Source organism: Corythoichthys intestinalis, chromosome 8 (assembly GCF_030265065.1).
Source record: "Corythoichthys intestinalis isolate RoL2023-P3 chromosome 8, ASM3026506v1, whole genome shotgun sequence".
NCBI classification, from domain to species: domain Eukaryota; kingdom Metazoa; phylum Chordata; class Actinopteri; order Syngnathiformes; family Syngnathidae; genus Corythoichthys; species Corythoichthys intestinalis.
The window spans coordinates 332417-356405 of NC_080402.1; the positions used below are offsets into that span (position 1 = coordinate 332417).

Sequence of the window (23989 nt, forward strand, 5' to 3'; positions counted from 1 at the left end):
ATGGATGGATGAGGGATAAATGGTTGATTGGGAGGATGGACGGTTGGACAGACGGATGGATAGACAGATGAGGGATAAATGGATGGACAGCTGGATAGACAAGCGGACAGATGAGGGATAGATGGATGGATGGATGGATGGATGGATGGATGGATGGATGGATGGATGGATGGATGGATGGATGGATGGATAAATATTGGATGGATGGATGGATGGATGGATATAGGGTGATGGATAAATGGTTGGATGAATGGGTGTATGTATGGCTGTATGTATGTATGTATATATGTATGGATGGATGGATGGATGGATAGACAGATGAGGGATAAATTGATGGATGGATGGATGGATGGATGGATGGATGGATGGATGGATGGATGGATGGATGGATGGATGGATGGATGGATATAGGGTGATGGATAAATGGTTGGATGGACAGATGGGTAGATGGATGAGGGATAAATGGTTGATTGGGAGGATGGACGGTTGGACAGACGGATGGATAGACAGATGAGGGATAAATGATGGACAGCTGGATAGGCAGGCAGACAGATGAGGGATAAATTGATGGATGGATGGATAGACAGGTGTGGATAAATAATTGGATGGATAGATGAATGGGTAGATAGACAGATGATGGATGGATGGACGGACGGACGGACAGACAGACAGACAGATGAGGGATAAATTGATAGATGGATGAATGGATGGACAGATTCCATTTTCTAAATGGAGGAGGGGGGGGCTTGAGCTCAATTGGTAACCTTTGGGTTTGGAGTAAGCGCAATTAGCCATGCACGCATGTGTGGTTTTTCCTTCTGCGCCAAAGGTCACCGATTGACTCTTCCCATACATGCAGCAGTTTGCTGTTTATTGGCCGTAAAGAGCAACGGGGCAGGCGAGCGGGATAGAGTTTCTCCCCATGCAGTAAGAGATCCCTTTGACCGCCCTAGATTGGGTTTCTCTCTCCCTCCAGTTACACCGCCACCTCCCTCGCCTTCTTCTCATCGGGCCCGCCGGATAAACCCATGGTGGCGGGCGCCGCGCGCTTCCCTGTCCCGGGGCCGGGGCGACAGGCGGGATGCCTTCGCCATGGAAACGGATAAGCTTTTCGGCCGCCTCCACGCTTTGCGTCGGCTCCGTGGCCCTCCTGCTGACGGCCCTGTCCACAGAGCGCTGGGTCAGCGGCCGCATCCTGTGCCAAACCGGCGTGGACATTGTCAACGCGTCAAGCCCGGAGATGGAACTCTTCACCGGGTCCGTCCACTACGGGCTCTTTGCCGGAGGGAAGACCAAGAAGTGCGGACTGGGGACCAGACGCTCCAAAATACACAGTAGGCCCCTTAACTCCTGCTTTCCTTTTGTATTTTTATTTCACTTTTTGGTGCTGACTATTTAATTTCATGTCTTTGTATGTTATAAAAATTTGTTTTTCTGTCTCAGTTTTAATTTTGCTTGCCTGACGTTTTTGAACAACTGAGCTGATATTTTTAATGGAGGTCACCATCTTTAAAATAATCAAATATACACCATAAATAATATTAAGAAGGAACTTATTCACTTTTAATTTTACTTGTCTAATGTTTTTAAACACTTTACCTGCTACAGGTCAACAATGTCTTTAAAATGATTAAATATATAAGATAAAGGAATGATATACTGTATATTTAAATAAAAAGTAAAAATTTATTTTTTAATTATTAACTTTAATATAAAATACCAAAATAAGAATAAAAAGTGAATATTGAAGTTTTTAATTAAAAAATACAAATGCTAAAAAAATGAATGAATAAGAAAATACATAGAAAAAAGCTTTTATTTTGAAAACTTTTCCCCCTGTGGTTAAAACATTTTTGAATAATAAAAGCACGTAAAATACATACCAAAAAAAAAAAAAAAAAAAAATTCTAAAATAAAATAAAAAGGAGCATATTTACACTTAGATAATATATTTAAATGAAAATTTACTGATAGTCTTCTTTTTTTAATGAATGAATCAAAAAGGGAACTATTGGCTATTTTTTCCTGTTTGTTAAATTTAATAAATAATATTCAAATCTTTTTTTTTGTATGATTTAGTGAAAAATAATTGAATCAAAATAAATAATGATTCCAGTTCAAACGGATTGCCGTCAATAGCAGCCAATCTGCGTCAAGCAAACTGTTTTGTATATATGTTTAGTCTTCCCAAATCTGGTGCGCTCGTTGAACGGCGGCCTTCACATGATGGTGATCCTCTTCTTGCTTGCGGCGGTGTTTTTCGCACTGGTCAGTCTCTCCTTCAGCATTTACAACGCACGCAAAGTCCCCTACCAGAGTATCAAGGGCCATAAAGGACTCTACCTGTGGAACATCATCGCAGGTAAGCGCTTGACCCCTCCCTCATTGCTAGGCAGATTTCCTGAAGCCCGGCTTTGCCCGCAGCCGCATTTGGCGGCTTGGCGGCGCTGTGCTTTCTGGCGGCCGTGAGGCGGCACAGCCTCACCGAGCGTGTGGTCAACTACGGGGAGAATCTTTTCGCTTTGGCGGTCCTGGACGACGCGTTGGACTGGTCCTTCTGGTTGAGTGTCGCCAGCGCCGCTACTCACCTGCTGGTGTGCGGGGCGGTGGCCGTCAGCCGCGTCAAGATGCCCAAAACCGAGGTCAAGATGCCTCAGGAGCCCACCATCTCCGCTCTTGATCTGCTCTACTGACTTGGAGCGGAAAGCTGATTGCATTGGGGATTCCGTCAGTCACTCATTCAATTTAGGGCCGTTGAATGTGCCATTGGAAATGTTTGAGAAGATTTCTGTCAGGTTTTGACAGAATTGCACTTTTTTTGCCCAACACTGGCTGATAACTTTAGTGCGCCTTGACTTTGTGAATGTCTGGATGTGTGAATTATGGGGATTTCAAGGAAACTGTAGGACAAGTAGCATTTTGAATATTGAAATCTTTTGCCATTAGAAATGAATGGGGCTTTTTTGTCACCGAAAACAAAATGAACAGAAACATGTTTTTTGCGCAACCGTTAATGTTAAGGGTTGAAACTTAAAACGAGCCTACGTCAGGCCAATTATTGCTCAAAAAGATGATTTGGACCATATACAAACTACCACAACACATATTCTGAATACTATCCCATGACTTCACTTTAAGGCTTTTTAGATTGTCATTACAAGGTGAACAAAATTCCTGTAAAAATCTATTTCCGTAAACTAGTTAGCATGGCCTGTTTATTACAAACATAAATATATGTGTAAAAAAATGTAAATATTTGTAAAACTTGAAAAGAGTTGAAACTGAACCGATTAGCTTGTGTTTTATTTTTAAAAACGTTGTATTTTTTATGGATTGTGTATTTCTTTGTCGTATGTAGTACTTGTTGTCAATTAAAAAAAAAAAAAGAAAGAAAATGACGCATGCCGATAAACACATGAGCTTCATTGAAAAAATTAAATAAAAAAGCTTCATGCCAACTGCAGCGAGATATTATTTTTTTCTGAAAAAAAACATCGTTAATTATCTTCATTTTGATATTTAACGCATGCGCAAACATCCAACTTTGAACAAGACTTGAAAACTTGGTTCTTTTTTTCACCGTCTGCTGTCGTTAGCGACCCAAGATGGCCGACTTCAGCGCATGCGCAGATCTATTCACAGTCCCTCCCGAGGTGAAACAAATACATTTCCCCTAACACCCCGCGGTCCCGGACGCATAGTGGCGTCACAACCCCAACCCAAGCCAAGTTGAGGCATCGCAGCTCCAACCAAAGCAGCCATATTGGACACAGTCAAGTCGGCTTTTTTGCACTTTTCCTCGTCGGCTGTTAGTAAAAGCGCTCCTAAGAGAAAAGCCGCGCCCGGTGTCCCACTGGAGAAGCCACCGAACACGGACGGCCTGCTGTGTCGGAGAAAAATGAGTCCAACTGATGCTAAGCGTGGGGCTAAACGCAGGAAGAACAAGCGGGGCGGTGGCAGCGGCACCAGCTGCAGTGCTGTCTGCAATAGCGGCACCAGCGGCGGCGTCGTCTGCAGCAAGGCCGGGGTCGCCTCGGCCCTCGGCTGCGTCGGAGCTCCGGCAGCTGCCGGCTTCCTCGCACCTGCTCCGGCCGCCAACTTGGGCTCCGTGACGGGCATCAACGGAGAGGTAAGCCCCCCCCTCCCTCCATGCGTGTCAGCCCGGCGCGACATTATCAACGACGCTAATCTTCCGTGGGCCCGAAACTGATGGCAGGAAGGCGGCTCGCTATATTGCCTTTATAGCGGGCGTGCCGTTCGGAGTGTCTTGTTTTTGAAGTTTGAAGGTGTGCGTTTGCCCTCCACCCGGCCATTTTCGTCATTTACGCCACCGTAAACATGACATCGGCGGTCCGACCCTGCCACAGTTCTCCGTTCAACTTTCTCGGCTATCATAGCCCCCGTGTGGGTCCCGTCGAGTGCCTGTCAACCTGCTTTCCTCTTTGTGACTGTTTCCTCTGCTTGAAGAACAAATAAGTCTAGAGGAAATCTGTTTTTTATTTGTATTTTTTTACGCACCCCAGACGCACAGATAAACAGGAATGCTAATCAATGCTAACAGCTTCACTCCTTCGGGCCTGGACGCTTTTCTTTTCTCCCCAGTTCAAAGTGTGTTTTTTTTTTTTTTTTTTTTTTTTTTTTTTTTAAGATAGAAAAGACGTCTCCACGCCCGAAAGTTGCTCTAAATATTCATAATGAAACATTTTAGTTCACATTGTCAACTGCTAGAAATATATCAACCATATAGACCAAAAAGGCATATTTCTTACAACCTGAAGCATTTCTAAAATATATCTTCCACCTGCCAACTAACTGCTTTGTAAGGTTATTTGAAGGCTTAAATCGTCAAAAGTTGTGTGATTATGATACTTGGACATGAATCAGGCAGAGGTTTTGCTTGCACAAGTGTAACAAATCATAATTCTGTTTAAAAAAAAAAAAAAAAGTGTATTCATAAAAATTCAAGCTATTTTTCACTTTCAAATGGACCCACAGTTTGGGAATTTGGTCTTTAGGAATTGATTGAATGCTAGTGGAAATTTAATTTGGCCAAATGTAACTTTTCGGGACTTGTTATTTAGGCACCTTGAGCATGTGCTCGCCCCCTGGTGGTTGGCTGACAGTGACAAAAGTGCAGCAGTGCCTTCATTTGAAATGAGCTGAACAATAAAACAAAACATAACAGAGAAAACGTTGCATACTCTGCATTCTTTGGCCAAAAAGTTAGCTTGATGCTAATATGCATCGGAAGACACAGTGGACACTCGACTGAAGATTAGCATCACGTCACAGTATTTTACCCATACCCTATTGACGGACATCTTGTTTCCGAATCCAAATGGATTTGATGGCAGCTAATGATACGCAGATGCCTCAGGAACATTCATAGACAATAAGTATAACGATGCTCTTAAACATAGGCTTTTGTACACGGTCAAAAACGAATTGGATCGACATCTTTTCCCGCCACTCTCCTCTTCTGTTACTGTCAGTGCTACTTCTGCCTCTCAGCGACCAAGTTGTGCACACGAATGAACAATTTCTACCCTCCAAGGTAGTGCTATACGATGTATATGGCCAAAACAAGCTAAATCTTTCATTCGAAATTTTCCATGTCTGCCATCATTATTGCCATAAGTAGACCTCCTCCTGCAATGCACATTGCATAGTAGCCATGGTAGTACCACCATTTGGCCTCAAGATATCCCCATCTCTACTCAATAGGATGTGTATTGTTCCCCAAGGGACAGTTTGTTGTCTTTTTTTTCCATCTTGTGTACCTTTGGGGGGGGGGGGGGGACCTCATGTTTTAACTATACTGTTACTTATATATACCGTATGCATTCTTCGCATTATCGAATCAATCTATCTCTGATATTTTTCTAGATTTTTTCATATTAGTTGCAATCAAAGGTGGGTAGTAACTAGATGCGTGCGAAATTTCCGATTCTTAGATTATTCGCGATTCGGCCGTGGAAGATTCGAGAACGATTCACAAACATCCAAATTCTGATTATTTAAGAATACCAGGTAAAGCGGAACTAAAACACACTCAGCGTGGTCTTCAGGACGCAATGAGGAACGGACCGAGAGTAAATATCATGTTCAACTCATGCCACTATTTAAAATAAATAAATAAATAAATAAATAATTATACCTGACTACAGCCGCTTCAAACAACACCCAGTTGCTATTTGCTACAAACCTACAGCCACATACAGTAATGCTACGGTAGATATCACACACTGTATATAAAGAACTAGATGCGAAATGACAGACTTGCCGGCGTTAGTAAACAGCTGCCATCTCAAAGCAGTAGACTTCTCTGGAAGGCTGTGTTGTAGTGAACCTAATTAACATTTGATCTAACACTACTCCCTAAATCAGCAAAATCTTGAGTTAAATCTATCTTTAAATGATGAAACAGTTTTAAAACGTTCACATGTCGAAAGTAGACGGAAGGGAAATTATGGGGAGCAATTTTAACAACTTTAACGGTCTATTCACAAAATTAAATTAATTGAATGTAGTTTAAAGCTGCTGATACAGAATGTGTCCTTGATTATTTTATTTACCGTATTTTTCGGACTATAAGTTGCCATTTTTTTCATATTTTGGCTGGGGGTGCGACTTATACTCTGGAGCGATTTATGTGTGAAATTATTAACACATTATATTATTTCACATGTTATTTTGGTGTTTTGGAATGACACTGACGGTTTGGCAAACTTGTTAGCATGTTGTTTATGCTATAGTTATCTGAATAACTCTTAATAGCTATGTTACGTTAACATACCGGCCACGTTCGCATTTGGTTGTTCATGCATCATGTAACATTATCATACTGTACACTTATTCAGCATGTTGTTCTCTATTGTATTTATATTTTAAATTGCTTTTCAAGATGACATATCTGTTCTATGTGTTGGATTTTATCAAGTAAATTTCCCCCAAATTGCGACTTATACTCCGGTGCCACTTTTATACGGTTTTTTTTCCCCTCTTCATTGCGCATTTTTGGGCTTGTGCAACTTGTACTCAGGTGCGACTTATAGTCGGAAACATACTGTTTTGAACTGTTAAATTGATACTGAAATAGTAGTACTTTGGTTTAGCCTGAGAGGATTTTTGAACAATTTTGGAACTAATGTACGAAACATTAAAGCGGGTGGGAGGGGGGAGGCATCAATAATAATAAAAGGAAATTCCAAATTGACACGGAGGAGTATTTACACAATACAGATAGCGTGTGTTGAAATTGACACTTTGTTGCCTACTGCGGTACTGCTGCCTGTGACGTGTTCTGATGAGCGCATGTCGCCTGCCCAGTTGTTAAGAGGTTTTTTGCGATAAATACATATATAATGGCAACTGTTGACTTCTGTCTTTGTACTGGCGTGATCTGTAAAATCCCATTTGACGTTGCATCGTAGCGCTGTCGATGATTGTAAAGTTTTATAGCAAAATTTGATTTTGCCTTTCAGTGAGCTAAGCTTCGTTAGGAATTATGGGAAATGTAGTTTTGAACTGCTGCGTTTGGAAACATGCTGGTTGAATAGTTTCAGTTTACTTCGTTTATTTTTTGCGTGCATTCTAGAACATTGAATGATGAGAACAAAAATTGAGTGGGAATAAACAATTTTTCAACGACAATTGTCATGATAGTAATTTATAAAAATGTTTAGTTGGCACATAGCATACTGTGTGTGAGTGTGTGTATTGATTGGACTACATTTCATTCATGTTCAGTATATTTTTATCATTTAATTCATTTTTTTGGGGGGGGGGCGTTTTTATTGTTTGATTGTTTTTTAGGAAGAATAAACTGTTGAGTAAAAAAAAATATTTTTTTAATAGTTTGGTAGTTTGATAGACTGAAAAAGCAGTTTCTGCTCTTGCACTCCTCTTTAAAAGAAACTGCTGTATTTCAAGCCAAAACAACTGTTGTGTTCAATAGAACAATATGTCAATATGCTACCATAGCAGATTCATGGCACATTAAGCCCCGAACGATTTTTAATTGGTCCGTTTTACCCAGAAAACCCCCGTTTACAGACGTCGCGCAACCGCTTCTGTTCCAACCTAGCCATAAAAAGAAGGTAAGCTATTATATTTATTATTCGAAATATCTTTAGCTTAGAATCATTCATTGATGTCTAATATTTAGTTTAAAAAAAAAAAAAACGACTTAAAAAACATGATTCACTCCCATATTTTAAACTTTTAAACAAATTAGTCACAATGAAAAATTTGGCGTCTGGGGAAAAAATTCCCGGATTTCTACCTCATAACTATCGCTTAATTGTATTTTTTTGTTTTTTTGCATTTTCCCTGATATGTTAGATGATAAATAATCGATCCAAACAAAGAAAAATGGAAAAATAACGTTTAAAAGGGTATAACTATATGAAAAAGAAAATCTCAGCCACTTCTTGCCTGGCTGTGGCTATTCACAGCTGTGTCTTGACACTCGGTGATACATGGATACATGGAGTTTTTGGATCGAAAATGGTGGCGGAAAAGACTCAGGTGACTTGAAGGTCCGCTCTGAGACCCCCAATTTGGCCAAATTTCAAAATTGTCCGATATGCATGTGTGATACATCATTGGAAAGCTTAAAATCTTTATTTTCTGGGGAAGAAAAATTTTGAACAGGAGGGCATTTAAAAAAAAAAAAAAAAAAAGTTTTTTAAACAGTAAAACCCTATCTGGAGGCGAGAGCACGCGAGAGCAGAATTACAGACGCCATGACTTTAACGAGATTTATCGCGTACTTACCTTGTTTCGATTCAAAAACTCCATGTAGCATGTATCACTGAGTGTCAAGACACAGATGTGAATGCCCACAGCTGGATTTTTGGGGGATTTTATGGGGGAAACCTGGCAATATAACAAGAACGCGATGCAGAAATCGCAGGCATCAAGGAGTGGTCGAGATTTTCTTTTTCATATATTTACCCCTTTGAACTTTTTTATTTTTTAAAATTTTTTTCATTTTTCTTCGTTTGGCTCGATTATTTATCATCTAAAATATCGGAGAAAATGCGACAGTAACAAAAAAAATACAATTAAGCGATAGTTATGAGGTAGATATCAGGGACATTTTTATAGACGCCATTGTTTTCATTTTGACGTCATTTAAAAGTTTAAAATATGGGAGTGAATAACTTTTTTAAAGTCTTTTTTTTTTTTTTTTTTTTTTTTTTTTTATGAAATATTAGACATAAATGATTCTAAGCTAAAAATGACATTTTGAATGATAAATATAATTAATTACCTTAGTTTTATGGCTGGGTTAAAACAAAAGTGGTTGCGCGACATCTGTAAATGGGGGTTTTCAGGGTAAAACGGACAAATTAAAAATAGTTCCGGGGCTTAATGCGCGATGAATCTGCTTTGGCAGCATATAGACATATTGTTCTATCAAACACAACAGTTTTGGCTTAAAATACAGCAGTTTCTTTTAGAGAAGAGTGCAAGAGCAGAAATTGCTTTTTCAGTCTTGTCTGTGTTTTCTTTTTCTATCCAAGCGGAGGAGGCACACTAACTATATTAAAGTGGTATAAGCATCTTTGAGTGAACTTTGAGTAAAATTCAGGTATCTTACCAGCACCAAAGCAACCTTAGACCATCACATTACCCTCAGCATGGTTGACAGATGACATCAGACACTTTTCCAGCATCTTTTCAGTTGTTCTGCATCTCACAAATGTTCTCTTTGATCCAAAGTCCAAACACCTCAAACTATGATTCGTCTGTCCATAACACCTTTTTCAAATCTTCCTCTGTCCAATTTCTGTGATCTTTTGTCCATATTAATTGTTTCCTTTATTAACCTCTCTCAGATGTGGCTTTTTAAAAATTTTTGCCGCGTTGCCCTGAAAGCCAGCATCCCAGCGTCTTCTCTTAACTGTCCACATTGACACTGACGTTTTACGGGTACTATTTAATGAAGCTTCTAGATGAGTACCTGCCAGGCATTTAATTCTCAAACTAGAGACGCTTATGTATTTGTTTTCTTGCTTGGTTGTGCGGCGGGGCCTCCCGCTTCTCTTTCTGCTCTGGTTAGATCAAAGGGTGCCAATACTTTTGTCTGACCCATTTTTGGAGTTTTGTGTAAAATGATCACGATTTTTTTCATTCTCTTTTGTGTTTTTTCATTGCATGCTAAATAAATGAAGATATTACTACCAAAGCATTTGTAATTGCAATCATTTCCTGGGTGAAATTGAGCATTATCTGACAGAATTGCACTGTATTAATTTGAAGTAACGCTACTCTACTTGTGTCCAATTTTTGTGCACTCTTTTTATGATTGAATTTGTATATTTTGATAAGCAGTAGTGTTGTTGATGTGCATTTTAGATTCTTTAAAACTACATGGGTGGGGGAGGGAGGAATCGCTTTTTTATCTTTTTTTTTTTTTTTTTTTGGGCCACATTGTCCTGCCCTAATCTCACGTATTATTCCGCAGCTCAAAATCAACAACGTCACGCCGCAGTTTACCGAGGGACCAGTCAACGCTGATTTCACCGGGGTTCTTCAGGTAAGTTTGTCTTTAAAATACATTGGCGATTCCGCAACAAAAAAGACTTTTTCTACGACTCCCGTCACGCTAGACCCCCTTCACGTTCGGTCTGAACCAGCGAGCCCCGTACACAGCCGGCGACCGCTGTCTCCTTTGCCGCCGCGAGCGCGGCAAAGACTGCCCGCGACCTTCGGAGGCGGTCGTCCCCGACCGCCGGAACGGCGGTTGGCCGAAGGTCGGCCAGCCGCCCGCCGCCCTCCCGCTGCCCTTGTGGGTTTGCTCGGACTGTCGCAGCACCGTGGAGAAGGAGGACCGACACACTGCGCTGGAGCAGCTGGGGGTGAGTCGCCGTGCACTTTCTAAAAAAGGACTTGACGAGAATTTGTTAGTTTGCCGCTCCAAAAAACTACCAGGGAGTATAAGGTCCACTAGTCTCGCAAGAAAGACCGTACTCCCTGATTGATTGATCGTGCAGTAGCGTCTTGGAGAGCTCAACGGTCCAACCACTCCCACGCTCATCTGATGTTCCAGCCAATCAGGACAAAGAGGGGAGACCAAGAAGCAGCAACTACCTGCTCAAATACAATGTCAGAGTGCAAAGCGGGTCAATTTTTGTTTTGGTGGACTTCATGCACTTCATTTCCTCATTAACAAAAGAGTCACGAAAAGTTTTCGTGGCGGGAAATATTGTTTTTGCTCTTCCGTGATCCAATACGTCATGCTGTGCCTCCATGTGAATCGGTCGCCTTCGGATGGCGAGCCAATCGGGGGAAAGAGGTGTAACAGGAGGCCACTATCTGCTTGACTACAATGGCGTATTATCTAGAAAGGTCAATTTTCCAAGTTTTGTCTGAAATGCACTGTATATCCTCATTAAAAGAGGAGCAAAGAAAAAGCTTTTTTTTACAGGAAACAATGTTTTTGTGATATATGGAACAATCCTTCTGGCGTGCCGGGTTCATACGTTCAATATGGGTATCATATAATGAGGAAAAAGTCTTAATTTTACCAGATAAAAGTCGTAATTAGGCATTTGCCGATATGAGATTCTGACGGTATGATAACCTTGAGCAAAAATATCACGGTATCACGGTATTGCAATTACAGCTCTAAAATGTTTTACCTTGAGATATCTGGGTTAAATTTTTTTTTTCCATTAAACAGGATTTTTATTTATATCACCAGCAAATTGGAACATAAGTATAATGTTCGGTTAAAATAAATCAAAAAATATTCTAAATAAAATTAAAATAAATGCAGTCCTTTAAGTGAGCGTAAACCCACAGCTTAACATTATCATAGAAAATATCTGAATTATTTGCCATAAAACGCACATGTGTATGACTTGCATCATGTTTACATTATACACACGTGTCTTTCTCAACACAGACAGTTGCCAGAGAGAAAAACACATGTTTTGCCACCGCTAGACACACTATAAACAGGCTGGAGTTAACTCTCGTAGATGGTGGGACACGTTCATGATGGTGTTTAGTAACCTTTAATTTTATATGAATGCGAATTCAAATTGGAGGTATTGCCTCCTCAGTAGCCAAGCATGTTTTACATGACTGTTGGCCCTCCTCATCTAAGCCGCGGCAGTCTGTAACTTTTCTGTAGCCGAAGTATTCCCATACCAGCGTTTTCATTTTTTTCCATGGGGGAAAAAAAGTTCATGAGTTTCACCTCCTCCAGCCACCGTTTAGCACAGCTGACTCACTGATACTGAGCAACAACCATTGGGGGAGGGTTGACCTTAAATGTATAAAAATAGTAGGCAAAATACCCTGGGGAAAAATTATCTGTCCTAGTGTAGACGTAGCCTCAAACTCTTGGAGAACTTTTTACACTCAGTTTGTTGCGTCCGGGTGAGTTTAACTAATTGAAAACAATGTGCTGTTTTCCTGCTGGGTGTGTATTATCATCATGAAGATGGGGATGTCCTTGTAGACTCTACAGTTATGTGCTCGTCTGTCAATGTTCATTCGAAACCTTATATTCATTTAGTCATGGGCTAAAACTTTTGAGCATTTTGAGTAATTGTCGACTAAAACTAGACAAAGATGAGCAGATTTTGAAATGACTACAATATAACTAAGACTAATAAGTATTTTTGTCGAAAAGACTAAGATAAAAATTTGAATGGGCTGCCAAAACACGGCTCGTAGTCCTATTCATTTTTTGGCTCTGTGTGGGCTCTCATAATCCAACGTCAAGAAAAACTTGTTGAATCCAAAATAATTTTGCTTTCCTTTTTCAAAATTAAAATGAAAAAATATATCATAATTGGAAAATTTACAGTTTTTTAAAAATGAATTCTATTAAAAAAAAAAAAAAAGAATGAATAAATAAATGAAAGACCAGTTGACTAATCTTGGCAAGGTTAGTGCTACACCAATAAAAATGCTTTCTTTGGGTTTGTCCACATCAGAGTACTAAACCCCACAGCAGAAGATTGGTCACTCTCAGTTTGTCATTTTTTTGTGGGAGAAAGCACGCATATTGGCACACTTTGCTAGCAGCTGTTTGGGTTTTTTTGCACCCCTTTGGACGCGGGCGAGGTTCAGACATTCCTCATTGTACACACTTTGTTCCGTGAAGAATCCAAATGTCAGCGCTCAATCAATACCGCTTACTCGTCTGTCGACATTTAAAGATGACTCCCACTCGTTGTTGAAGAATGCTTGGAAAGAAAGTCTGTGTATTATTTTCTACCTTAATGCTTTTATACTGAATAATTGACATTGTAGTATACAGAAGCGTGCTGCGGCCTCGCCAGTAAAGAATAAGTCCAGAATCACATTGACATGATACTGTCATGTAAAAATGTGACCAATATCATGTTAATATGAGAGTCAAATCGTGAAAGCTTGAAGCTAAGAATAGCGGCAAAGAAAAATCTTGTGATGCGCCGCAACATCGCGAACAATCATTCTGTTCTTCTGTGTCAGGATAAGAAAACGTGTTATCTGTTTACGTGTTATCTTCCATTGAGAACGATAGATGTCCAATTCATCTGAACCGGGAGGAGATGGAAGTGACTGGTTGTTAGCTTATGTTGTCGGGTCCAAGGCATGTTTTCGGGAGAGTAACAACAACAAAATGCCATTTCTGGAGAAATAAAATGGGGATGCTCTGCTCTACTGCTTGGTAAATGACTTCCTGATGATTTTGGGCCATTTGAGGGTGTCACCTCTTGTTTATTTTGGGGCATTGCCAGTTTACCTTCTGTTGATTTTTAGGCCATTTCCTCTCACGTCCTATTATTTGGACATTAACTGGTCACTTTCTGTTGGTTTTCGAGCATTTTTGACGGGGAAAAAAAACGACATGACCTCCCTGTTTGGTTTGCTCACAACAGAGTCAGGACTTTCTTTTGCACATGCCCACGGTGAACGGCACCCTCGGGCCGGACCTGGCCGTGACGCCGACAGACAGGCTGAGCGCGCCCGCGCTCCCCGCCCCCGATCTGGCCACGCCCATGCCCGGCGACACGCCGTGCGGCTGCGAGGCCTGCAACGAGAGGCGGTGCGTTACAGTCGCGGAGGGGAGGATCGACAAGCCGCTTTACATTTATCAAGTTTTATCGGTGTTGTCGCTCGGCAGGGAGCTGTCGGCCGAGTCGGAGAGGGAATCCCGCCAGCTGCAGAAGCACTGGTCGGAGGTGCGCTACGTGGTACGCTGCATTTACCGGCAGGCCGGAACACCGCTGGCGGACGACCGCGACCAGCCGCTGGAGCCGGACAAGGAGGGCGTCAAGGAGCTGGTGGACAGGTAAAGGAAGGCTAATGGAGCTAATCGTCAGATCGACGGGAAAGGGCGAATGAACTAAAAATTAGGGCTGGGTAATAGGTGCTCATTTCAAGCCCGAGTAATCCAATCCTGTGTAGTAATTAGTCTACAAACAGTAATTAGCATGCTTTTATTGATAGTAGCTTTGGATGTAGTGCAAAAGCTACCATCTATGTTATTTTAAATGTACTGCGAAATAAATGAACCTACCTGTATATATAAAACCTTTGGCTGCTCTTGATGGCAATAGATAATACATTGTTATTTCTAAAGCACTTTTCAAGACACACAAAGACGCTTTACAAGAAAGATGGGAACACAATAGCTCAACAGGAATAACAAAACAATCTTAAAATTAAAGCAGAATAAGTAAATAAAAAGTTTAAGAGGTCAGGATAAAACCGAGATAAGGATCATAGTGGGTAAGAAAGTGTGAGCAGGTGTGTTTTGAGTCTGGATTTGAAAAGTTAGAGGGTAGATATATTGCAAAGAGGAGTTCCAGAGCTGGGGGGCACAGTGACTACCAAGTGATTCATGTTAACGAAATGTCAACGGTGTGTATGAACTCACAATAAGTTTTAAATCATGAATTGTGTCAGTTGATGTGAGTTAATCCACTCGCCAGGCCTTAGTCAATGAGAATGAATTTTGCCTCCGTCCAGACTCTGCGAGAAGGACCCCTACCAGCTTTACCAGCGCCTGGAGCAGCAGGCCCGCGAGTACGTCCTGGAGATGAAGGCGCGGCTCCTCAAGCAGCTCTCCGAGCCCTCGCTCGCCGAGGGTCCCCCGCGGGCCCACCGGCTGGTCTCCCTCCTGCTGGAGGAGTACAGCGCCCTCTGCCAGGCGGCGCGCACCATTAGCGGCTTCCTGCTCACCCTGGTGAGCTCCGAGCCCGCCCGCCGTGCTCGATTTCCGTCGCGTTTGACGTCTTTGTTTGGTTCCTCTCAGGAGAACGAGCACCTCCACAAGTTCCACGTGACGTGGGAGCTGCACAACAAGCACCTTTTTGAGAACTTGGTCTTCTCAGAGCCCATCTTGCACAGCAGCTTGCCTGCACTCGTTGCACAGCTCAAGTACGATTCGTCGTTGTCGTCTTTTAACTAGTCCTACTAGTGCTGCCCCTCAAATAAATTGAGTAGCATAGGGGGGGAAATGAGAGTGGTATTTATGAGGGGGAAAAATGAAAAAAGGACTATGTAAAAGAAAAAAAAAGTCATATTTGGAAAAAAAAAAAAGACCAAAATACAACAGAAAAAATACTACAAATCTATAAAATATTTGTATTTAATCCAAAAATGTATTCATTAATATTACAATTCATTAGGACCTAATACATAAATGATAGAAATATGACCAAAAGTACACATTTGACAAAAAAAACAACAACACACACATACAGTACAGATATATCGGTGGGAAAAAAACAAGAATTGACTATGAATGAAAAAAATATTTTGAAGGAATACATCGTTTGAAATGAATAGTACAAAAAAATACATTTATTGAGAAAGTAATATTAAAAAAAACATTTTGATAGGTCATGTTAGAAATGACAAACATATGAAGGGGAAAATGCAAATATAACTAACATTTAATTTTTTTTGTAGTATTAATGTGAATATTCATTATTTTATAATATTCTTTGCAGTGTTTTTGGACGGGTAAAGTAATAAAAAAAGATTTTTCTGAGAAGTCAAATATAAATATTGGAAATTCATATGACCAAAAAACACATGTTGGTCCCCAATAAATACACACGAAATACAAAATTAGTGAAAAATACCACAAATGTCAAGGCGAAAATATTGACCATATTTTCATTTTCTATCTTGTATATACAATGTATTTGTCATACTCTGTGCCGAGGAAAAAGTCACATAGAATACTTTATATAAATATTAGACCAAAATAAAAAAAATCACCAAGTATTCAAGACAAATACAAAGAATACTAATGGGGAACTAACATTGTAAAGAATGCAAATTAGGTGCTACAATATATATATATATTTTTTTGTAGATTGGGCACGGCCTCGCACGACTCGTACAGCGAAGACACGTACCGGACCTTGCTGGAGAACTACCAGCGGCTGGAACGGGAGATGGCCAGCGTGGCCGGAGAGTGGCAGGAGTGCGAGAAGAGGATCGACGACTACGTGGACGAACAGGTACGGAAATCCGTCGACTCTGTCCGATCGGAAAACTTGACCGGCTGTGATCTGGCAGTTGCTGTTCAAAGTGGAGGGCCAGAGTTTTAGCGACCAAAGAACTGAGCCGCACAAGTCGCCGCTCGGCAAAAACGTAAGCTCCCGTCGGATCCTATCGGGCCAATAAAGTCCGCGTATCGGCCAGACGTACCGTTTTAGCCGGCCGACGTATCAGTTGACCGATATGAGAAACGTCAGCGCACATAACCTCTTCTACTATATTGGCCGATGGCCGACCTTTGAAATAATTTTAAAAAAAAAAGTCTATACTTTATATGGGTCGCCCCTTAAATAAAGCCGTTTTTTTTTTTTTTTTTTTTGTCCTCCAGACTTTAAAGACAAAGCAGCGAATGCTCAAAGAAGACTGGGAGTCCTTCAAGCAGCGGAGATACGTGGAAGAGCAGGTAGGAAGTGGGAAAAATCCAAATGAAAATATAGGGGCAGTGGATTTAGTGCTTAAAATGTTTCTTTGCGGGCAGCCTCCAAATAATAAGAAGCTGCCATGCGGAGACAACTTCACAGACACCATGAGGATGCTCTCGTCGCGACTCGGGATTCCCGACTGTCCCAACTGCAATTATCGGAGAAGGTGAGCCACTTTTTAAATTCGCTGGCTGCCATTGATGGCGCTAGACGTCCAATCCGTTTGAAGTGGGAGGGTTGAAAGCGAATGAACGGACTGCCAGGCTTCCAAGTTTAAATGATGATGTCTACTAGATGTGGGAGAAAATATAATTTGACAATACATCATGAAAAAAAAAGAGGCAGCTTATTTACATAAAAAAAAAAACAAAAGTGTATGTTTTATATATATATATATATATATATATATATATATATATTTATTTATTTATATGTACACATACATAGTATATAACCGTATTTTCCGGACTATAAGTCACTTTTTTTTCCCCCCCATATTTTGGCCGGGGTGTGATTTATACTCTGGAGCGACTTGGGTGTGTTTTTATTAACGCATTATTACCAGTACAGTGGTACCTCTACATACGAATTTAATTCGTTCCAGGACCTTGTTTGTAAGTCGAACTGGTCGTATGTCGAGCAGGATTTTCCCATAGGAATACATTATAATTCCATTAATTCGTTCCAAAGCCTAAAAACATACACTAAATTCTTAATAAATACTGCTGGCACTGTTACAAATGGCAATTAAACATAGAAAAACAAATAAGTTATAAATAAATAATTCAGAATAATATAATAATAAGAAGAATAATTAATAATTATTCCTGTAAATAATGTAACGAATCGGATTCTAATATGGCGGACACTTTTTACTGTCCCTGAACGCACCGCGAATGCTGACGTCTCAGTGAGATAGGTCGGTGCGGTAGAGATAATACTTTCGTTTTCTTGAGAGCAGTCAACTGCTTAAGACAATGGGCGTTTTGTGTTGGATAAGTTCTTAAATAAATGATAAAAACGTGACGAAGCTGGCGATTTCCTTGGCAATGTTACCACAATAATAATTGTCACCTTAACTTATAAATAGTAAATAGTGGCGAACGGTGGTCGGAAGAGGACAATGGAGCTGTATTGTTGAGCCAGTTCAGGGACGCGCACCCCAAGCTCATATTTTTCTATAACTTGCATCTTCATTTCAAAGGTAAGCATCACTTTTTTCCTTGTTTCTCCAACTTTATCAACTTTTTTTGAAAACTGTGTTGATTTCTCACACAAGAAAATCCACCGTGCGTTCGTTTGCAGTGCTGTCATGTCGTCGTATTTCGAGCAACTCGTCGGATGTAGAAACAAATGGCGGCTCAAATTTTACGTCGGATGTCGAAAAGATCGTGTGTCGAAGTGATCGTATGTAGAGGTACCACTGTATATGATTTGATGAAGACATTTCATATTATTTTCACACTACCGTAAACCGTCCAGAAGAGGGCGCTCTAGACCTGTGGTGATAACTTCAGCATTTCGAGTATTTTGAGTTAACGTGGATGGTTCTGATAAAGTTGTTAGCATTTTATTTATTCATTCATTCATTTTCCATGCCGCTTTTCCTCACGAGGGTCGCGGAGGTGCTGGAGCCTATCTCAGCCAACTACGGGCAGCAGGCAGGGGACTTATGTTATAGTTAAAATCTTAATATGTTATTTTAACATACCAGGCATGTTCTCAGTTGTGTCATGTAACATAAGCAATACCGTTAAGCCTGTTGTTGCCTCTATTCTATTTTCATTTTAAATTGTTTGTCATTTAAATTTCATGTAACATGTATGTTCTTGGTGTTGGAGCAATAATATAAAAACAAAATGCAACTTCTACTCCAGTGGGAGTTATTTGTTTTTTTCTTCTTTATTATGCATTTTATGGCTGGTCAGACTATTTATTCAGATTTAGCGTTGGAAAGAGATTTTCCCCACTTTTTCCCCAAAGTATAAAATAAATTTAAAAAAAAAAAACTTTTATATATACTTTAATGGTTTTTAAGCACTTCAAATGTAATAATTATGATTGAAACATGTTACTGTCCCACCAAATTATTTTTAAACAAGAATAACATAGAAAAATGCTTGACTATATGAAATGCTTCATTGAGTGAGTCCACTGAAATCCACTCGCGCTGTTCACTTAGACCAGGGGTCGGCAACCCAAAATGTTGAAAGAGCCATATTGGACCAAAACAAAAAACAAATATGTCTGGAGCCACAAAAAAATGAAAAGCCTTTAATAAGCCAATTAATGAAGGCAACACATGCTGTATGTAGTTTCGGCTTCCAAGCGTCTCTAGCAAGATCAAACTTTAACACCTGTCGATCATCGTTAACTTTAACAAGGAAGTCCAGTGCACTGCCTGACCAAGAAAAGCAGCAGCAGGAGGGAGAGCGAGAGACTAGGTGATCGGATCGGACAGCTCTATAAAGTACTGTATTTAGTCATTCATTTTGTAATTGAGGGAAGAAGAAAAAAACCTCGATGGACTGAGGGTGCGAAGTGGCAGGGTTCACCGGATATCCATTGCATTCTAGGAAGCAAGATTTTCTTTATTTTGGAACGGCAGCAGTGTCGACAGCAGGTGGCAGCAGAGATTGTCAGTCTCTCCCAAGGGAGCAGGGATGGCCAAATATAGCTTATTGAAGCAATGAAGCTTGGCATCTAATTGGTTCAAAGCTTCATGGTGGTTCATTTGCTCCATCAGGTGGTCTTGAAGCCCAACAAGTTCTGTTATTCATTTTTATTTCCAAATCATGGCTTTCCCACAATGTTTGGCTTTCGTCACCCTGGCATTCGAGGTGCATCGTCCCATCCCTATCATCCTTTCAATGTTTATTTCGGTAGGTGCGCGTGCGACGACTGCAGCCTCTCGCACATCCTGACGTGCGGCATCATGGACTCGCCCGTCTCGGAGGAGTCGGCGGTAAAGCCCGTCGCCCCGCAGGACTACCTGGCTCAAGGGCGCCCGCCCAGCCTGTCGTCGGCCAGCTCGGCGTCAGGTTCCAACGGCAGCTCCCCCGTCACCGTCCAGAGACGCCCCCGACTCGCGCTACCCGCCGGGGACGCCAACCCCTTGTAAGACACCTAATGCACTCCCTGTCTGCCGCAGACGGTCATAGACGTCCTGTCCGAATAGGATGTCTACTCCCGTCATGCATTCGCTGTCAATGGAAAATAGAAATGAAAAATTGGTTCATTTATAACTGGAAATGAGAAGATTATGAACAAATTACAAGAATATAACTTGAGTACTTTTAGAGTTAAAAGTACAAATTCTCTCAAATGATCAATAATTAAAACAAATTAAACCATTGTAAACAAATATACAGTGGTATGAAAAAGTATCTGAAGCTTATGGAATTTGAGATTTCTGCATAAAATCAAATGTGATCTGATCTTTGTCAAAATCGCACAGATGAAAAAAAGTGTCTGCTTTTACTAAAACCACTCAAACATTTATAGGTTTTCATACTTTAATGAGGATAGTATACAAACAATGACAGAAGGGGGAGAAATAAGTGAACCATCACATTTAATATTTTGTTTTAGCTAAAGCAGACACTTTTCCCATCTGTGTGATTTTGGCAAAGATCCGATCACATTTGATGATTTTATGTAGAAATGTGAGAAATTCCAAAAGGTTCAAATACTTTTTCATACCACTGTATACAGATAGTTTCCCCCCCAAAAATTAATATCAAAAAGAATTCCCCCAAATTGTGGATGTTTGACAAGGTTTATTTTCCAATATTTCAACAAAATTCCATAAGGTATTTCCATAATGCATAATTAAGGATTCAACAAAATTATTTTACAACTTTAATATCATGGAAAGGTTTTTCTATAACAAAGTTCCAAAGAATTTTTATGTCACTATCAATCGTTCAAATAACACTTGTAAATATATACACACACAATTATTTAAATCTGATTAATTTCCATGAACAAGAATACATTTTCCCTAAATTGGATGTTTATGGAAAATTTCATGTTTAATTTACCGCTTTATTGAGGGATTACTGACAGCTCTCCTTGCCAAAATGGATGAGATTTGTATTGCCGTCAATGGCAGCCAATGCGTTAAAGAAATGTTAATCTAGATGAAGTCACAATGAGTTAATGCGCAGTAAAAATAATGAACTGTTGTAAAATGCAACGAATGATCCCTTAAATTATAATTTACAATATTAAACAGTGATTCAACCTAAAAATTGATCAAATGTTTCGAATAAAAAATGAAGTTTTCCCTCCAAAAATACTATTAAAACGGTCCCTCAATAATACTGAAATTAAACCAGGCCTATAAGGCACACTTGCCACCAGAGGGCGCTACCGCCTACGGATTCATCAGCATTACTTGTGCACTTTGGCTAAAGTGTCGTCTCCGCTTCCTCCGTCAAGTGTCAGCGATGACGACGAAGTGCCTCCGATGTCCGCCAAGTTCGGGGACGTCTACCCCGTCGGCGGCTACCAGGGCGACGGCGTGGCGGCGCTCAACGGACACCGCGCCGACATCAACGGCGAGGGGGCGCAAAACCTAACGGTAAGTCGCGATTTCCCGCCTTTGCGGTCGGCTCCCCCGTAACGTGAGTCTTTCCGCAGTCGCCTCGCGTCAGCAGCAGCGCTAGCTCGTCCGACGACGACGAGGGGAGGCGGCGGCGGGAGACCAACAGTCCTCCTCCGTCTTATAACCACCACCGGCAGGTAGTAACCTGACCCGTTTTGGACTATTTTGCCGAAGCGCCGCGTAACCGGTTTGGTGTATTTCCGCCAAAAGGTAGAACAGGTCCAACACGTGTGCGAGTGCCACGTTTGCAACCAGGACTCCGCCAACGTCCTGGGCCACTCCGGGCGACTCCACTCGGCGCCTCCCCCCGTCGCCGAGGGACACCCGTCCTTCGCGGATAACGGTCCCACCAGGCCCGCCCTTCACCTCTACCCGCACATCCACGGGCACCTACCGCTGCACAACTTTTCCCGGCCGCTGCTGCACCCCACGCTCTACCCGCCGAGTCCCCCCCTCACGCACAACAAGGTAAACAAAGAAAGCGGGGTTTCCCTCACAAAACTTGCATAGTAGAGGGTAGAGGAGCCCTTTGCGGCTCTGTATCGGTACCGATACAGCACAAAAATGTCATCAGGGGTTCCGTTTACGTCAGGGTTTATGCAGGTCATTAAAAAGCATATAAGTCATCCAATCAAATTTCAGGCCTTATAAAGCATTAAACTACATGTCAACTTGACATTTAAAAAAATATATATATTATTGGGGTTGTCTGATATTAGCGGGTAGTTGATAAGATTGGCTGATAAAAGCATTTTAAAATGATATGGGACAATATCTGCATCGGTCTGTGGCCAATGCATGTTAGCTTCAAAGTGAATGTAGAACCTTCGGACTTTTTCCAAGGGCTGGTCACAGCTTTGCACAGCAGTTATGCTTATTGACCATTTGATTGCTCTAAACTAAGATGCTTGGGATTTGTTATGTGAGCAGACCATTGTGCAACAATAATAAAGAAAAACGGTTACAAAATAACAGTGGGCTGCCGCGATATGCGACCGCTATCTCTCGCTCTCTTGCCCATTCTCCCATCCTTTCTACTCGCTTCCCCCTACAACACAGCTCTCTAGTCCGATCGTCTCTTAAGGCGGCCGCGCATGGTTACGGACATTATAATACACAATGAATAGGTTGCCACTGAACCCTTCACACTAGGCTGCCGCTAGTTTGAAACAGCCTTTTAAAAAAAAACTCATTTGCAAGGCATGTCAGCTTTTATTTTGGTGTGGCGCAGCGCCACAATCTGTTATATGTAGGGGAAACCCTGAAATATAATCTCATGACGTACCTCATTCTCTATACTCAAGATGTGTGCCTTTGTTGTTATTTTGAGCCAGAAGCACTGTGATATGGCAGTGCCTTATAGGCACTTTGCATTTGATCCAAAAAACTGATGTTTGCATTATTTTGATTTCAACATTAAATATAGTGGTGCAATATAGGCACTTTTAGGCTCCAGCACCTCCGCGACCCTCGTGAGGAATAAGCGGCATGGAAAATGAATGAATGAATATAGGCACTTTTTCCCATAACTTGAGTTAACGTTGTTCTTTATTTTCACAGAATGTTTATTGGAAAACCTTGAAGTTGTTACATTCATCATTATTAATTAAGGGTGTAACGGTATATGTATTTGTATTGAACTGTTTCGGTACGTGGTGCTCGGTTCGGAACGGAGGCGTACTGAACGAGTTTCTGACGTAATGTTACCCTTACTTTTCGAGGCTGTTAGTCGATGGGGTTACAGTTTCTTTGTGTAGATTATATTTACTCCGTCTTCTCTACTATAATGAGGACCAACACGGTAGGACAGTATAACCCAGAAACGTCAACGGCGCGACAACGCGGCCGCCGCGAGAATGCAGTGAAACGCGGGCGTTAAAGTCAATCAGCCAATGCACACCAGTCGCAGTGCGGCCGAGACGCGTCCCAGAAGCGGCTCAACACGACGAAAGAAAAATGAATGGCAGAGTTTATTATTTGACGCGAGACGCGACCCTCCTGCGTCAATACTACTACCGGTAGCTAGGATCGGGCAGACCGGAAGTCACTCGTGTAAAAATACGGTGGACCCGGTCGATTTTCAAACTAATATGCAATCGTAACCCACTTTTTGAGTCCATCAGATCTCTTGAGTGGTAGATCGGGGCACAGTTGAATTGCCTTTGTTGATTTACTGCTGTCTTCTCTGCTATAATAATAACCAACACGGCCCCGTGTTCAATAAAAAACCCTCCTACCACAACAAAACAAGTAGGAACTAATATTCACATAGGTATTAAAGTTATACAACATAAAATGTACAATGTAGATGAATACTACATCACAGTTGTAAAATACAAACACTTAATAAAATAAATAATAGCCCATTTAAATGAAATAAATTGAAATGAGCTAAAACACCTGTAATTAAATAATAAGAATAATACACAGA

General features: G+C 41.1%; 2 protein-coding genes across 3 annotated transcripts in view; both read left to right on the top strand.

The window, feature by feature from the left end:
- Positions 1-1031: 1031 nt before the first annotated feature.
- On the top strand, positions 1032-2974 carry clrn2 (clarin 2). Its single transcript, XM_057844703.1, has 3 exons — positions 1032-1334; positions 2183-2362; positions 2425-2974. Exons 1-3 carry the CDS (start codon positions 1082-1084, stop codon positions 2691-2693), a joined length of 702 nt encoding a protein of 233 aa, XP_057700686.1. The 5' UTR covers positions 1032-1081; the 3' UTR covers positions 2694-2974.
- A 680-nt stretch (positions 2975-3654) lies between these two features.
- The window catches only part of fam193a (family with sequence similarity 193 member A), a 33560-nt gene continuing 13225 nt past the window's right edge, over positions 3655-23989 (top strand). Inside the window, exons 1-15 of one of the 2 annotated variants that reach the window (XM_057843820.1) lie at positions 3658-4129; positions 10475-10546; positions 10620-10868; positions 13890-14056; positions 14135-14302; positions 14983-15199; positions 15269-15393; positions 16340-16487; positions 16546-16620; positions 16856-16930; positions 17006-17115; positions 19836-20066; positions 21393-21534; positions 21594-21695; positions 21769-22026. In XM_057843820.1, the coding sequence (XP_057699803.1) occupies positions 3899-4129; positions 10475-10546; positions 10620-10868; positions 13890-14056; positions 14135-14302; positions 14983-15199; positions 15269-15393; positions 16340-16487; positions 16546-16620; positions 16856-16930; positions 17006-17115; positions 19836-20066; positions 21393-21534; positions 21594-21695; positions 21769-22026 (2370 nt within the window). In that variant the 5' untranslated portion in view covers positions 3658-3898. Of the gene's footprint in view, positions 4130-10474; positions 10547-10619; positions 10869-13889; positions 14057-14134; positions 14303-14982; positions 15200-15268; positions 15394-16339; positions 16488-16545; positions 16621-16855; positions 16931-17005; positions 17116-19835; positions 20067-21392; positions 21535-21593; positions 21696-21768; positions 22027-23989 lie in introns of both variants that reach the window. The other variant, XM_057843821.1, reaches the window with a different exon arrangement.

Coding starts and splice junctions, on each gene's coding strand:
- clrn2 (XM_057844703.1), top strand. CDS start 1,082: ATGCCTTCGCCATGGAAACGGATAAGCTTTTCGGCCGCCTCCACGCTT. Junction 1,335..2,182: donor CAGACGCTCCAAAATACACA/GTAGGCCCCTTA, acceptor ATATATGTTTAG/TCTTCCCAAATCTGGTGCGC. Junction 2,363..2,424: donor CCTGTGGAACATCATCGCAG/GTAAGCGCTTGA, acceptor CTTTGCCCGCAG/CCGCATTTGGCGGCTTGGCG.